General features: G+C 44.0%; 1 protein-coding gene across 2 annotated transcripts in view; it reads right to left on the bottom strand.

Moving 5' to 3' along the window:
* LOC126545734 (probable G-protein coupled receptor CG31760) overlaps positions 1–13,374 on the bottom strand; it is a 211,909-nt gene that overhangs the window by 21,611 nt on the left and 176,924 nt on the right. For both annotated transcript variants that reach the window (XM_050193686.3, XM_055061949.2), the window contains one exon: positions 9,911–10,054. In XM_050193686.3, coding sequence (XP_050049643.2) covers positions 9,911–10,054 — 144 coding nt within the window. The remainder of the gene's footprint in view (positions 1–9,910; positions 10,055–13,374) is intronic.

Here is a 13,374-nt window from a genome sequence, read left to right as displayed (position 1 = left end):
AAAAGCCATGCGTGATCTTTTTGTGGACAGTGATCTCATTAGTTGCTTGTGATTAGTACAATTAAGTGACATAAATTACGCCTCGCAACAACGCCATAATGACTTTGTCGCACCATTTGAGACTTTACGTGCTTTGGTGTACTTTTAACGCGCCACGGACTTCTTGTACGCTCTGCTTTTAAATGATGCATTTATTCATGAGCAAAGTAATTGTGCTTGCCACAGGTCATACGTCCACTCTATATTATTCGTGCATAAATTCAGAGCTTTTATCAAAACGTTTGTATTTGTAGAGTGTGTCTAGGGTGTTTCACTCTGTGCGATAGTGAAAACATTTGACTGTGTTTTTATTTTTATTTTTATACTGTTCTCTTGTGTAGATTTATTAATATATGCGCGCGCGCGCGTTTGTGTGCGCGTGCGTGCGTGAGTGAGTGAGTGAGTGAGTGAGTGAGTGAGTGAGTGAGTGAGTGAGTGAGTGAGTGAGTGAGGGCGTGCGCGCGTGCGTGCGCGCGTGCGTGTGCGTGTGCGTGTGTGTGTGTGTGTGTGTGTGTGTGTGTGTGTGAGAGAGAGAGAGAGAGAGAGAGAGAGAGAGAGAGAGAGAGAGAGAGAGAGAGAGAGAGAGAGAGAGAGAGAGAGAGAGAGAGAGAGAGAGAGAGAGAGAGAGCTTCCACAAGGGTCTGCGCTCGGCCCAGTGATGTTATTCTTTATAAATGATCGTCCGTCCAGTATCACATCAACCATCCATCTTTCCACTACCTCGCACCCCCCCCCCCCCCCCCCCCGCACCTCTTCACTGTATCCTTTACTGTCAAATTTTCTTTCCTAGCGATCAATTGTTGCTTCAGAACGACCTAAAAACTACAGGATACTGGTGTGCTGAGTACCTTATGCAGCTAAATGTTTCTAAGTGCAAGTTCTTGGAAGTATCACGAAAGCGCACTAACCTACCTGCATGCTTTTCACTCAGTTATTCTTGAACAGCTCACATAACCTTGGTAATATCATCACAATTGCTTTGAATCAGTTTGTTCATATATTACAGCTTGTAGCTGACGCTTTTAGGTTGCTTGCATCTATTAGACTACCCCTCTTTCTCTCGCCGCCCTCCGTCCGTAAACTTGCGCACAAATTTTGTGCTTACTAAACTAGATCATCGTCACCATCATCATCACTAGCATATTTTTATGTCCACTGCAGGACGAAGGCCTCTCCCAGCGAGTTTCAATTACCGCTGTCTTGCGCTAGCTGATTCGAACTTGAGCTTGCCAATTTCCTAATTTCATCACCCCACCTAATTCTCTGCCTTTCTCGACTGCACTTCTCTTCCCTCGGCGCCCATTCTGTAACTGTAATGACCACCAGTTATCTGCCTTACGCATTACGTGGCCTGCCCAACTCCATTTCTTTTCTCTTAACGTCAACTAAGATATCGGCTATCACCCTCTCCTCTCTGATCAACGCCAGTGTATTCGTGTCGTTAAACGTTACACCTAAAAATTTTCATTCCATCTCTATTTGTGCAGTCCTTAACTTGTGCTCGAGTTTCTTTGTTAACCTTCAAGTTTCTGCTCCATGTGTTAGCACCGGTACAATGTAATGACTGCAAACTTTTATTTTCAACGACAGTGGTAAGCTTCCAGTCAGGATTTGGTGACGCCTGCCGTATGCACTCTAACCCATTTTTATTCGTTTGTAAATTTCCTTCTCGTGATTAGTGTCCCCTGCGTGTAATTGACCTAGATAAACGTACTCTTGTACAGGCTCCAGAAGCTGGCTGGCAATCACGAATTCTTGTTCGCTTGCCAAGCTATGAAACGTTATTTTTCTCTTCTGCATATTAATATTCAACCCTACTCTTAGAATTTCTCGGTTAATGTCCTCAATCATTTGTTGTAATTCATCCGCAGTGTTTCTGAACAGGAAAATGTCATCTACAAACCGAACGCTATTGAGATATTCGCCGTTGATCGTGACTCTTAAGCCGTACCAGTCTAATCGCTTGACTATTTCATCTAAGCATGCAGTGAACAGCATTGGAGAGATTGTGTCTCCTTGCCTGACCCCGTTCTTGATAAGTTATTTTCTACTTTTCTTGTGGAGACCCAAGGTAGCTGTGGAATCTTTGTAGGTATTTCCCAAGGTATTCACGCATGCCTCCCGTAGTCCTTGATTACGCAATGCCTTCAATACTGCTAGTATCTTTACTGAATCAAATGCAATTTCCTAATCTATGAAAGCCATATAAAGAGGTGGATTGTACTCCGCAGATTTCTCAATTACCTGATGGATGACCTGGATGTGATTCATCGTAGAATATTCGAAACAGCTATATAGTTAAAACAGCTTTTCCTAAGCATTCTGTAGAAGACAACGTGTTGCTTTTCAAGAACAAAGTACGTGAATTAATTGAGAAATATATACCGGTGTGCAGCTTCCGTGCTAATAAAAAAATGTTATTTCCGAGCTGCAAAACTGCGACAAAGCCCAAGTACATGGGACAAATACTATTCAGCGGAAACCACATACCTCGCAGCAATACGCAACGCTAAGTCCAACTTTTTTCACAATCACCTTCCTAATGTGTTAACACGTAATTCGCAGCAGTTTTGCACGTGGTGAACCCGGAACACAAACGCACAATTACAGTTGCTGAGGAATAGAATGAAGTTGTAAGTGACGCAGAAAGTGCAAATGCATTTAACATCGCTTTTGCAAATGTGTTCACTCATAAGTGTGACATTCTTTTTTTCCTTACAAATAACTACTACCAGTTAACTAACTATTCGCGAGATTGTATTTTCCACAAATGGTCTACTATCTCAGATTGGGCATCTCAAGGTCACACCGTCAGCTGGCTTGGATGAAATTATTGTTTTTATTGTATTATGAAGTTTTTACTAAATACTATAAGTATTTCTGCAAACTGCCTGTTCCTTTTGTATTCTCAGTCCCTTTCGACAGGTCACAATACCCTAATAATAATACCCTGTAATACCCCCTAGTGAGGTCTTTAAGGTAAATAAATGAAATGAAAAAAATGAAAAAACATGCCTGATGACTGAAAAGTGGGAAAGGTTATTCCGATCCGTAAACCAGGTAATAGACAGTCACCGTTGAATTATCGTCCAATATCTTCAACAAGTATACCCTGTAAAATCATGAATCACGTAATTTATTCACAAATCATGAACTTCCTAGTCTCGAACAATTTATTTAATTCTTCACAGCACGGTTTTCGCAAAGGTTTATCCTGTGAAACTCAGCTAGCTAAATTTCTTCATGATTTACGTCTAAATTTGGATCACAATCAACAAACTGATCTTATCTTAGATTTCGCAAAGGCTTTTGATAAAGTGTTGTTACGAGTTCGTTTTAGATGGCTGTCCGTTGCGTGGCGCCACTTACACTACCCAGTCAAGGCGGGGAAAATAAACAACACGGGACCAGTTGCAAGCGCAATCCTGAGTATACGGTCGTGCTGCAGTAGATGTCGTCGGTTTATGTTCACTGGGTGTAACCGTTGACGGCAACCGCAGAGTCGGTCCGCCTCTAGGAACTGCTCGGCTACACCTGTAACAAGTGGCGACGAGGGAAAAAGCATTCAAGTTTCTCATTGAAGTTTCTTCAAGTGCGTCGTCTTTCCACGCCCACTTTTACACACGTGAGTTCGTCGTTCGTCTGGTGAATTCGACGCAACAGAACTTCGTCATGACAATGTTCAGCAACCTCGAAGCATTGGTCGAAGGAGAGGGAGATGTGTGGCCCTGCTACATTGAACGCCTTAAAGCTTTCTTCATCGCCCGTAATACTGCAGCAGAAAAAAAGAAGTCAGTGTTCTTCAGTTGTAGGCAGATGACGTATGGGCTCTCTAGTGGTATCTCGTTCGCCCACCCAGCAGCAAGACAAAACCTTGCAAGAAATTCTTTCCGTTCTGGGTGACCCTTGCTGCCCCAAACCATATGCTGTTGTTCAGTGTTTTAGGTTCAACACGCGCGTTTGCGCGGAGAGCGAGTCCGTCAGTAACTTCGTGGCGTCACTCAAAAGTCTCTCGGAATATTTCAACTTTGGAACTGAGCTTTGCAGTATGTTGAGGGACCGTATCGTGCGCGGCGTCAAGGACACAGTCGTGCAGACGAGGCTGCTCGAGAAAGCACACCTTAGGTACGAAGACGCCGTGAAGACTGCACTAGCCATGGAAGCTGCGAAGATAGATGCTGGTGAGACAGCCAGTTCCAGCAAAAGTTCGCGCTTCCTAGGCATAAGGTTGTGACATCAAAGGGGCGTGTCTCATGCTACCGCTGCGGGGATGAATACCTCAGGACCAAGTGCAAGCACATCAGCACTTCGTGCAACTACTGCCGGAAGCAGGGACCAATTGCTCGAGTGTGCAACTCGAAGAAAAAACACGCTTCATCGCGGAAGGGCAAGTCTACAAAACTACACGGTTCCACGCCTCCAGCTCGCTAAACTTCAAGTGGAACGCACCAAGTCAGCACAGTTGACAACAACGCACCTACCGATGTGCTTGACATGTGGCCAGCCCACACCGTCGCGCCTTCGCCGCGCTTCACCGTGACTGTCAGCGTTTGCGACAAGCCGCTCCGTACGGAGCTGGACACCGATGCGAGCGTTGCTGTCATTGAAAAAAAAAAGAAGAACGTCTTCAGGAGCTACTACTGTCGGTGACTGTCATGCCATCGAATGTACTCCTACAAAGCTACTCGGGCGCGCTCACACAAGTTCAAGGCAAAGCATATGTCGCAGTACAGTTCCGCGACAGAAAAGCTGCCCTACCTTTGTTGCTGACTAGAGAAGGTTCACCAACACTGCTTGGTCGCAATTGGATTCGAGAACTGGGCAGTGACATTGCTGTCCGGGAAGCAGATTTTCATGCTCTTTCTTATGTTAAGGACGTTATTCAAGCATTTCCTGAGGTATTTAACAGAAACTTGGAACTTTCAAGGGCCCAAAAGCCACAATTCATGTTCCCCAAGATGCGGTACCCAAGTTTTCAAGCCACATCCCCTGCCTTTTGGCGTGGAGGATGGGTTATCACAAGAGCTTCAACGTCTACAGAGGGAGGGCATTCTAGAGCCAGTTGCCTCTTCAGCTTGGGCTGCGCCTCTTGTTCCAGTGGCTAAGAAGGATGGCCACGTCGGAATTTGCGGAGATTTCAAGATTACTGTCAATCCAGTGGCCATATTGAAAAAGTACCGAATTCTGAGAATTGAGGACCTTTGGACCATGCTGTCAGGGGGTGAAAAGTTCACCAAACAGGATTTGAGGGATGCCTACCAGCAAACAGTTATTGATGAAGACTCTAGGAAGTATGTCACTGTTTCCACACATATGGAGCTATCTCAGTATACACGTCTTCCTTTCGGTACCAGCCTTGTTCCAAGAGAAATGGAGAACCTTCTTCGAGGACTGCTGCGTGTTGCAGTATATTTTGATGTCATTCTTGTCACTGGCCTGAATGATTCGGAGCACTTTCGCAACCTCAGTGCTGTTCTCTCTCGGCTTCGTGATGTTGGACTCAAATTGAAGTTCGACAAGTGTCCCTTCTTTGTACCACACGTGGAGTACCTAGGGCACATCATAAGCAAAGAAGGGCTATCTCCAACCTGCAAGGTATCTGCAATCCTTCACCACCTTCCCCCCGTGACGTCAAGGAACTCTAAATCTTTTGGGGCTTGTGAATTTTTACAGGCGTTTTCTTCCAAACATTTCTGGACGCCTCCACCCTCTGAATTCGCTTTTCATGAACGAGAAAAAATAGGTGTGGGGAAAGACCAAGAAGATGCATTCAATACAGTGAAGCAGTTGGTAACGTCAGCTCCTGTCCTATAGTATATTTCAAGTCAGAGAAACCATTGTTTTTTAGTTGTGATACGGCTCCGTGTGGGATTTATGTAATGTACCCCTTACACCCCTTATGTAATGCCCCGTATGGGCATTACATAAGGGGTGGGTCTTTATAAAATAGCAAGAACATCGTGAGAAATAATCATTTAAAAAAATGGTCGGTTACAAGTTTTGTAAACGAAGATGAACAAGTGGTGGTAGCGATGTTGGAGGGAAGGCCATTCCAGTCTGTGGCGGTACGGAAGAAAAAGGAGGCAGTGAAAGTGATTGTTCGAGCACGTGGGTGCGCTACTGGAAGTGGATGGATGGTGCGACGAGATATGCGTGCTGCTGCTGTGATCTAAGGCTCTTGATTAAGGGAAGAAAAGAAGAACCTCCTCGCGTCGTCGTACTCCTTATCTTTTCCTTACGCTGTCGGTAACGTTAATATTGAGAGTGTCGAAACATATAAGTACTTAGGAGTAACATTGTCATGTGATCTAACGTGGTGCGCACATATCATTAACGTGTAGCGTCTGCTAACACAACACTCGGCTTTCTAAAACGTCATTTAAGTCACGCGCCTGAACACTTGTAGTTGTTGACTTACAAACCCATTATCAGACCAAAACTTGAGTACGCCGCTGCCATCTCAAGCCCACATCAGGTGTACATTTTATAGGTACACTTGAGGCAGTGCAGAATCGAGCAGCCCGATTTATTCATCCATCCTATTCGTATCATAACAGTGTATCATCGTGAAAGCAGAGTCTTCTCTATTGTTTCTCGAACTTCGTCACTGCACCTCTAGCTCTGTTCCAAGTTTTATTACAGCACCCGTGACCATCCAAGCTTTATCATCCCACCAGCCCGCATATCTCATCGTACCGTCCACGCCCTTAAAGTCGTCCGGCCAAGCACGACCTGCACTGCTACATTCTCCGCCTCCATTCCTCCGCGCGCGGCATCCAATTGGAATGACCTTTCTCACAGCATTGCTGCTATCACCTGCCCGACAATGTTTCTTCAATATGTAACAGACTACTTGTCGCGGAATTAATATGTCGTTACCTTTGTTAAAAAGTTTTCTGCATATACACCCGTTATGTAACACTCCCTACAGAGATGCTTAAGGTAATAAAATGAAATGGAATGAAATATTCGTTCCTGAAGCCAGCCTGTTAGTTCTCTTGGTTGATTGAAGTCAAGTTGCCCTGATACTATTGGGAGAATATGTTCTGCAATACTGAGAGCAAGTGAATGGGCCTATAATTTTTTATTCTTTAATGTCTTTTTTCTTATTGATTAGCATAATGTTGGTATTTTCCAGCTCTGTGGTACACTTGAAGTCCTAAGGCATTGCGTATAAAGCACCGCATACTTTTCAAGCATAGTAGCTGCTCCATCTTTGATTAAATGATTGTTATTCCATCTTGCCGCTTTTCCCCGGGACATGTGTTGCAAGGCCCTTTTAACTAAATCACTAGTTATAGAAGGAGCCCCTGTATACTGTTCATCACTACTTCCGATTCAGGTTGCGTGACTGCTCTGGGCACTGTACAGGTATGTATAAAATTCTTCGTCTGATTTTACTGTCATCAGAATTTAGATTAAGCTAGATTATGCATCATAACTATGGAACCCTCACCAAGATACCTTTACCGGTGCCTTAGAAGAATTAAGTTCAAAATAAAGCGGCTTGTTTCATTGTTTCTAGATACGATTATCACTATAGCGTGAGTGATGTAAAAGCAAGCCTTCGATTTCTCACATTAGCATCAAGTCGCAAAATTTTACGTCTGTGCCTTTTACACAAACTTTTCTACAATTTCCCGGGCCTGCGCGAAACAGTACTTCTTCCACCACACCGGCGAGCGCTCAGGTACTACCCCAGTTGACAAATAGCCCTCGGACAAAGAAACTGCTGGTAATATTATGAAGGTAACATTTACCTGCAGGTAGTAATACCCCTCGTCCGCTTCCTCGTCCATAAAGAAAAGAATTACGTGATCGCCAACGCAGTGTAACTGATTACCGCGCAACACGATACGTAGGTCCCGTTTGTGTGCATGGCCAAATAGTGACACCTCCGCATAGTGACGTCACCCCGCAGCAAGGCTCTACCGTTTGTCTGCCGCACATTTGTATGCTGGACTCACAAAACCAATTTTAAGTGTTCTTGAAACCACAGCGTTCAGAAACAGCGTCAAATCTTCGAAGCGCTGTACGCTCGCTGTGACGTCAGCATACGAAAGAATGTTGTTCAGCGTCTTGCTCCAGTCCACCGCTGAGTCATAATGACGTCCATTCTGTCTTCCGCTTTGTACGACCAGGGCGACGATAACGATTCAGTTGAGTTTTTATCACCACACCCGCTGTGCCAGACATCAAAATGGTGCTTTTTATATAAGCCGAACGAAGAATGTTGCTGGACCAGTTTAGCCTGCGTAAACGAAGGAGTGCTCATCGGACGTTGCAAGAAAACACGATTTTTCTTTCGCCTTCCTTAAGTTTTGTTCTGTTGCATTTTGCCTGTGTAAAAGAGCAAAAGAAGAAACAAGAAACAATTTTCTTTTTCTTTATCCGTTCAAGTAACTATACTGTTGCTTTGCATATTCGTAGAGAAATTGTGTAATAGCGTCTCTTGCAACGCACTACGCATATGACCGCTATTCATGCCATGAACCCAGCCAGAAACCCTGTACTGTCCAAGTAACCCCCTACTAACCCCATCTTTCTTAAATGAAAAATAAAAGAAAAGAAATATTTAGTCACTGTTACCTCCTGTCTGCAAATAGCGTAACTGATGGGGAAAATAATTATTCAAGAAATCCTGATTTAGGAAAGGAAGGACTAGAATTTTGGCAGAAATGGAAGAAAACAAAATTGGGGAGAAAATACGATTAGGAGAAAAATAAGCTTGATGGCGACCAACTTCAACAGGAAATTCGTCCGTCAAAAGCCAGTGTCTCGTCGACTTGGCCACGTTGGCGACAAGCTTCATGCTGCAAATAGTAGGTGCTTTCGTCTCATATAACCCATACTGGTGGCAGTGATACATGGCCTCTTACTCTGGCTAACGTTTAGGAGCCGCTGGTGAAAACAAAAATAATAATCGAGTCCACACTCATAAGTTGATGCGGCAATATTATTCAAAACGCGTCAAAGATGATGGATAGAAGATAGCAGCTGCGAGATGAGAAGATATAATAACACGAGAAAGCGAAAGTAGTGGCAAGCAGTTGGCGCGGTGAGTCCCACACCAGCGAGGGTCGCAACCGGTGTTTGCGAGCTTATAAAAATTTGTATCTGAATCAACGGATTTTGCTGGAACATCCAGGATTGCAGAGAATATTCCAAATCTCAGGCTTTCTTATATTTTCAAGGAAGAGTTGTACGGCAGCTTACTTTCTGAATGGCCTCGCTCTAAAACGACGACTACTTGCCTGCCCATCAAATACGCATTGCTTTTCTCAAGCAGTTTTACGACTTTGTCGCGGAGCATACTTGCCTGACTTGGCGCATCAGTGGTAGCAGCGGCCCCGGCACAAGCACGAGCGGGTCTAGCGCTCTTCTTACTTGTAGCTTTTGTTAAGCACCCATCATTGTGACTCCCTATGAGAAGGGCTGCTAGAGACAAGTACATCTGTTTGGAACTAGGAATGACATTGGTTTGGGCATCTGTGTGGCAGACACACACGACAGCTTATTCACACCATTGTTTCTTTCAAATCGTTGGACGCGGTTAGTAAGTTGTTCCACCAGTTAGTAAACTAATGAGAACGACCACATTTCTTCGCGATATGAATAATTTCGTCGAGGACCCACTGCATTCAGAGGGATATGCTGATGCTGATGATTTGTACTTGTAGTTATCTTAGTCGAGCACTCGTTTTGGCCGATGATCTGACGCCGCCGGAGAGATATTTTCTCTACTAATCGAAAGAGCAACGTTTCCTCGAAGTTCCATCGCACATATTTGCGCATGCCGGCGAATTTAATGCGATGCGCAATGCTGCAGTGCTATCTCTCGAGGCTCTGTGCGTACAGTCGGTTTATTTACCTTGAGCTCCTCATTTTCTTGATAGAGGTCCACAGTCTCCTCGTGCATGAGTCCAACCCCATTGAGCGAAAAAGAAGCGGTGACGCCCCTGGCACGAGCCCTGTTGTCCCACATGTCGCCTTGTCCCTTGATCACACGATAGAACTGCAACGAGAAGGCACACAAGTGGTCGTAAGAGATGTTCACGGTGTCGCACAGGACTTTCAGCCACACCACGCGAAGGCATATATCGCTACTGCGTAACGGTAATCCCAAGTTTGGACATTTGGGAGAAACTTGGATTAACGGCAGGAGAAACGCGTTAGCGTTTTCCTGACGCTAAGAGCACTCACATTCGCCACCGACCGACCACAAGCCTGCTTTAGAGGCAGTGCAGAACTGTCAGCCATACACGTTCAGCCGATGAGGGAGCTTATGTGTGACAAATGCAAATTGCTGCCATGTAAGGATATGTAAGAAAGTAAGAAAGAACGCAGACATTAGCAAGCCGCGATAGTGTTACTCGCGTGAAGGACAATGCTTGCGCTAATGCAGAAGAGTAGAGTTTGCAAACAGTTTAACTAACCAGCTGTTACCACCCTGCGTTCCGCCAGCAAGCAGACTGCATGCCGCAGGATGTTGACTTGGAATAAATCTGATGATAAGGGAAACCATACTAATTATCTGTTGAAGTAAAATGGCAACGTCAGCAAATGTTATGCGTCGCGGTCTCTATTAGTACAGATAAGATTGTGCTACTGTCGTTCCGTTTAATCAAGCACAAAATATAGCCATACAATCACGTCCTCATGTGAGATCTAGTCTTCTGTCACGATAACTAGTGTGTCTTTAGTCTTTATTAAATGTGCTTTGGGGATTTTCTGACCACATGGTGCAATGCCAGCTGCCCCTTTTCTCTTAAGTTTGCCAAGACAGCATCGTGCGCACGCTGCCATGATAAGAAAATTAAAAGTAAATACAAGGTCAAAGAAAGAATTTGGGCAGCGTTGACCGCGTGCAATTCACACGTTTAGATCCACTGTGAACATGGAATAACACAGTCAGGGCTTGTACATGTCAAAGTTCTCACAGCAGTGCATGCGTTTGAACGGAAATAACTTTTTTTTTCTTTTTTTTTTTGACTTGCACTAAAACGCTCCTGAAAAAGAAAATAGTCATCCACCCAACTGTAACACGAAACTACAAGAAAACCCCTGTGGATTTCTCAGAAAGGAAGCTTTGCAGTTGAAGAAAAATTCTTCCTGGTCCGGAGATCGAATTCAGGGCCAACGCAAACCATATAAGCTAACCAGGTGGCTAGCAGATTGCAGCGCACCTGCTATAGTTGCGTAGTGGCTATGGTATTGGGCTGCTAAGCACGAGGTCGAATCCTGGCCACGGCAGCCGCATTTCGATGGGGGCGAAATGCGAAAACACCCGTGTACTTAGGTTTAGGCGCACGTTAAAGGACACCAGGTGGTCCAAATTTCCGGAGTCCTCCACTACGGCGTGCCTCATAATCACCTCATAATCAGGTCGTGGTCTTGGCACGTAACCCCCCCCCCCCCCCCCCCAGGAAAAAACAAAGTCAGATTGCAGCGCGAGGCCGAATTACTCGACAGGTCGAAACATGGGGAAACTGAACAAGGTAAATCTGTTTTGCATGAGAGTTGTTCCCTTTCGTGAACCTTCCTCCACCTCGCAGGCTTTCGTAAAATTGGTCAGCCATGAAGTGCTCCGGTGCGCCCTCCACCATACTTTGTTTTCGGTTTGCTTTTACTTGTCCTTCAGTAAGGTTATTTTTTAGTTTCAATTATTTCAATCGTTCGCGCCTTAGAGCTTCCATCTGCGAGGCATAGCATGTGTTACTTTCGCTCAGGCTTTAAATGTTTTTGCGCCCATATAACCATACCTACCGGGAAGTACGGTAGTTCGAATGTGCATATTGCACAACACAACAGGTACACCAGCACACACGCGCCTTTTGTGCAAGAGCCCTCTCTTGGATATCCTTAAGAGGAACTGAAAATAAAAATTACCTAAAGTAGCGTGCTAGAACTATCAAAATAAAATACTCCGAGTTCCACGTAAAAAGTAATGCCAATAAAGTGTGTAATTTAATTTCGTATATTCAGCCTTTTTTATGCTAGTTTCGTCTTAGCGAACTTTCTTCTCCCAAAGAAACGCATATATTCCCCTAATATGTAGCAAAAGCTGCTGCATATTAGTGTACGCATTGTCTCTATATTCTTTTAACAATTATTGGGTGAAAGGAGGCAGCCATCGCCAGCATACGGCGAGAACGAGACAGCCATGTTTACTTCCTTTTAACTACGAAACTAAGATCCAGCTTGAACGACAGGTTGTCCCAATCCGCTGTCACTCCCTCATTTGGCATTTTCTATGAGGATGATATGGCAACGATGCTACGGCATCCCTCCTCCCTACTAATTCTTGTCGCTGCACATTTGGTGACATTTATTGGGACACGCTATCGACGCGTACGGCTTCATGTCCTTTACGAAAAAACACCCCCATATCTTCAATTAAGGCTTTGCTTGCGATGCAATACCCTCCAAACAGGAGGGAGAAACAAAACTAATATAACCATTAAGAGGAAGCTTTAGCTCGGGCCCAACTCCGACGCGGCCTATTCAAATACATGTAAAAACGCAAAAACGTTTTTCTGAGATAACCCCTGGACGGATTTTAATGAAACTTGTTGCGTTTGAGAGAGAAAGGTAAATTCTAGTGACTGTTGGAAGCGGAATTTTGATTTAGGGCTTGAATTTTGTTAAAGAGATTTAAAAAATTTCAGAAGTTTGAAAAAAATAGATGCACGATGTTTACAAACTAATAGCTCTGCATCAAGAACAGATATCGCGGTTCTGTAAACGGCATCCATTAGATCATTCAAAGCGGACAAATTTCATATGTCATTTTACATCTTACGTGAGTTTGTTACGTTGTTTACGAGGGTTCTGCAAAAGTTGTAATTACATATTAATAAATTTTTTGAGATTCATGTATAAGATGTCAAATTTGTCCGCTTTAGATGTGCTATCAGGTACAATTCACAGAATTGCGATATCACCTATTCTTGCTGAGTTACAGAGTTGTAAACTTGATAGTTTCGTTTTCTGAAAATTTGTGATTTTTGCCAATTTTTCATAAAAAATTGACGACCTAAATCGAAAATTCGAAACCAACAGTCACTAGATTTTAAGTTTTTCTTTTAAATGCAACAAACACCGTCAAATTTGGTGCTGTGGTTGCCGAGAAAAACGAATTCTTCGTTTAAATGTATTTAGATAGGAGCACCCGAGCTAAAGCTTCCTCTTAACTCAAGCCTGAAGTATTGCAGATTTCACTGAAAATACGCTAAATGCTAATGTGAGTAGTCACTGAACAAAGAGAGACGATTCGCTTTCACACAAAATAAATGTTCACTCCTTCCCCTCAAGAAGAAAGCAACCTGATGATTA

The sequence above is a fragment of the Dermacentor andersoni genome, chromosome 1 (assembly GCF_023375885.2).
Source record: "Dermacentor andersoni chromosome 1, qqDerAnde1_hic_scaffold, whole genome shotgun sequence".
In the NCBI taxonomy this organism is placed as follows: domain Eukaryota; kingdom Metazoa; phylum Arthropoda; class Arachnida; order Ixodida; family Ixodidae; genus Dermacentor; species Dermacentor andersoni.
This window is presented reverse-complemented; position numbering and strand designations above follow the sequence as displayed.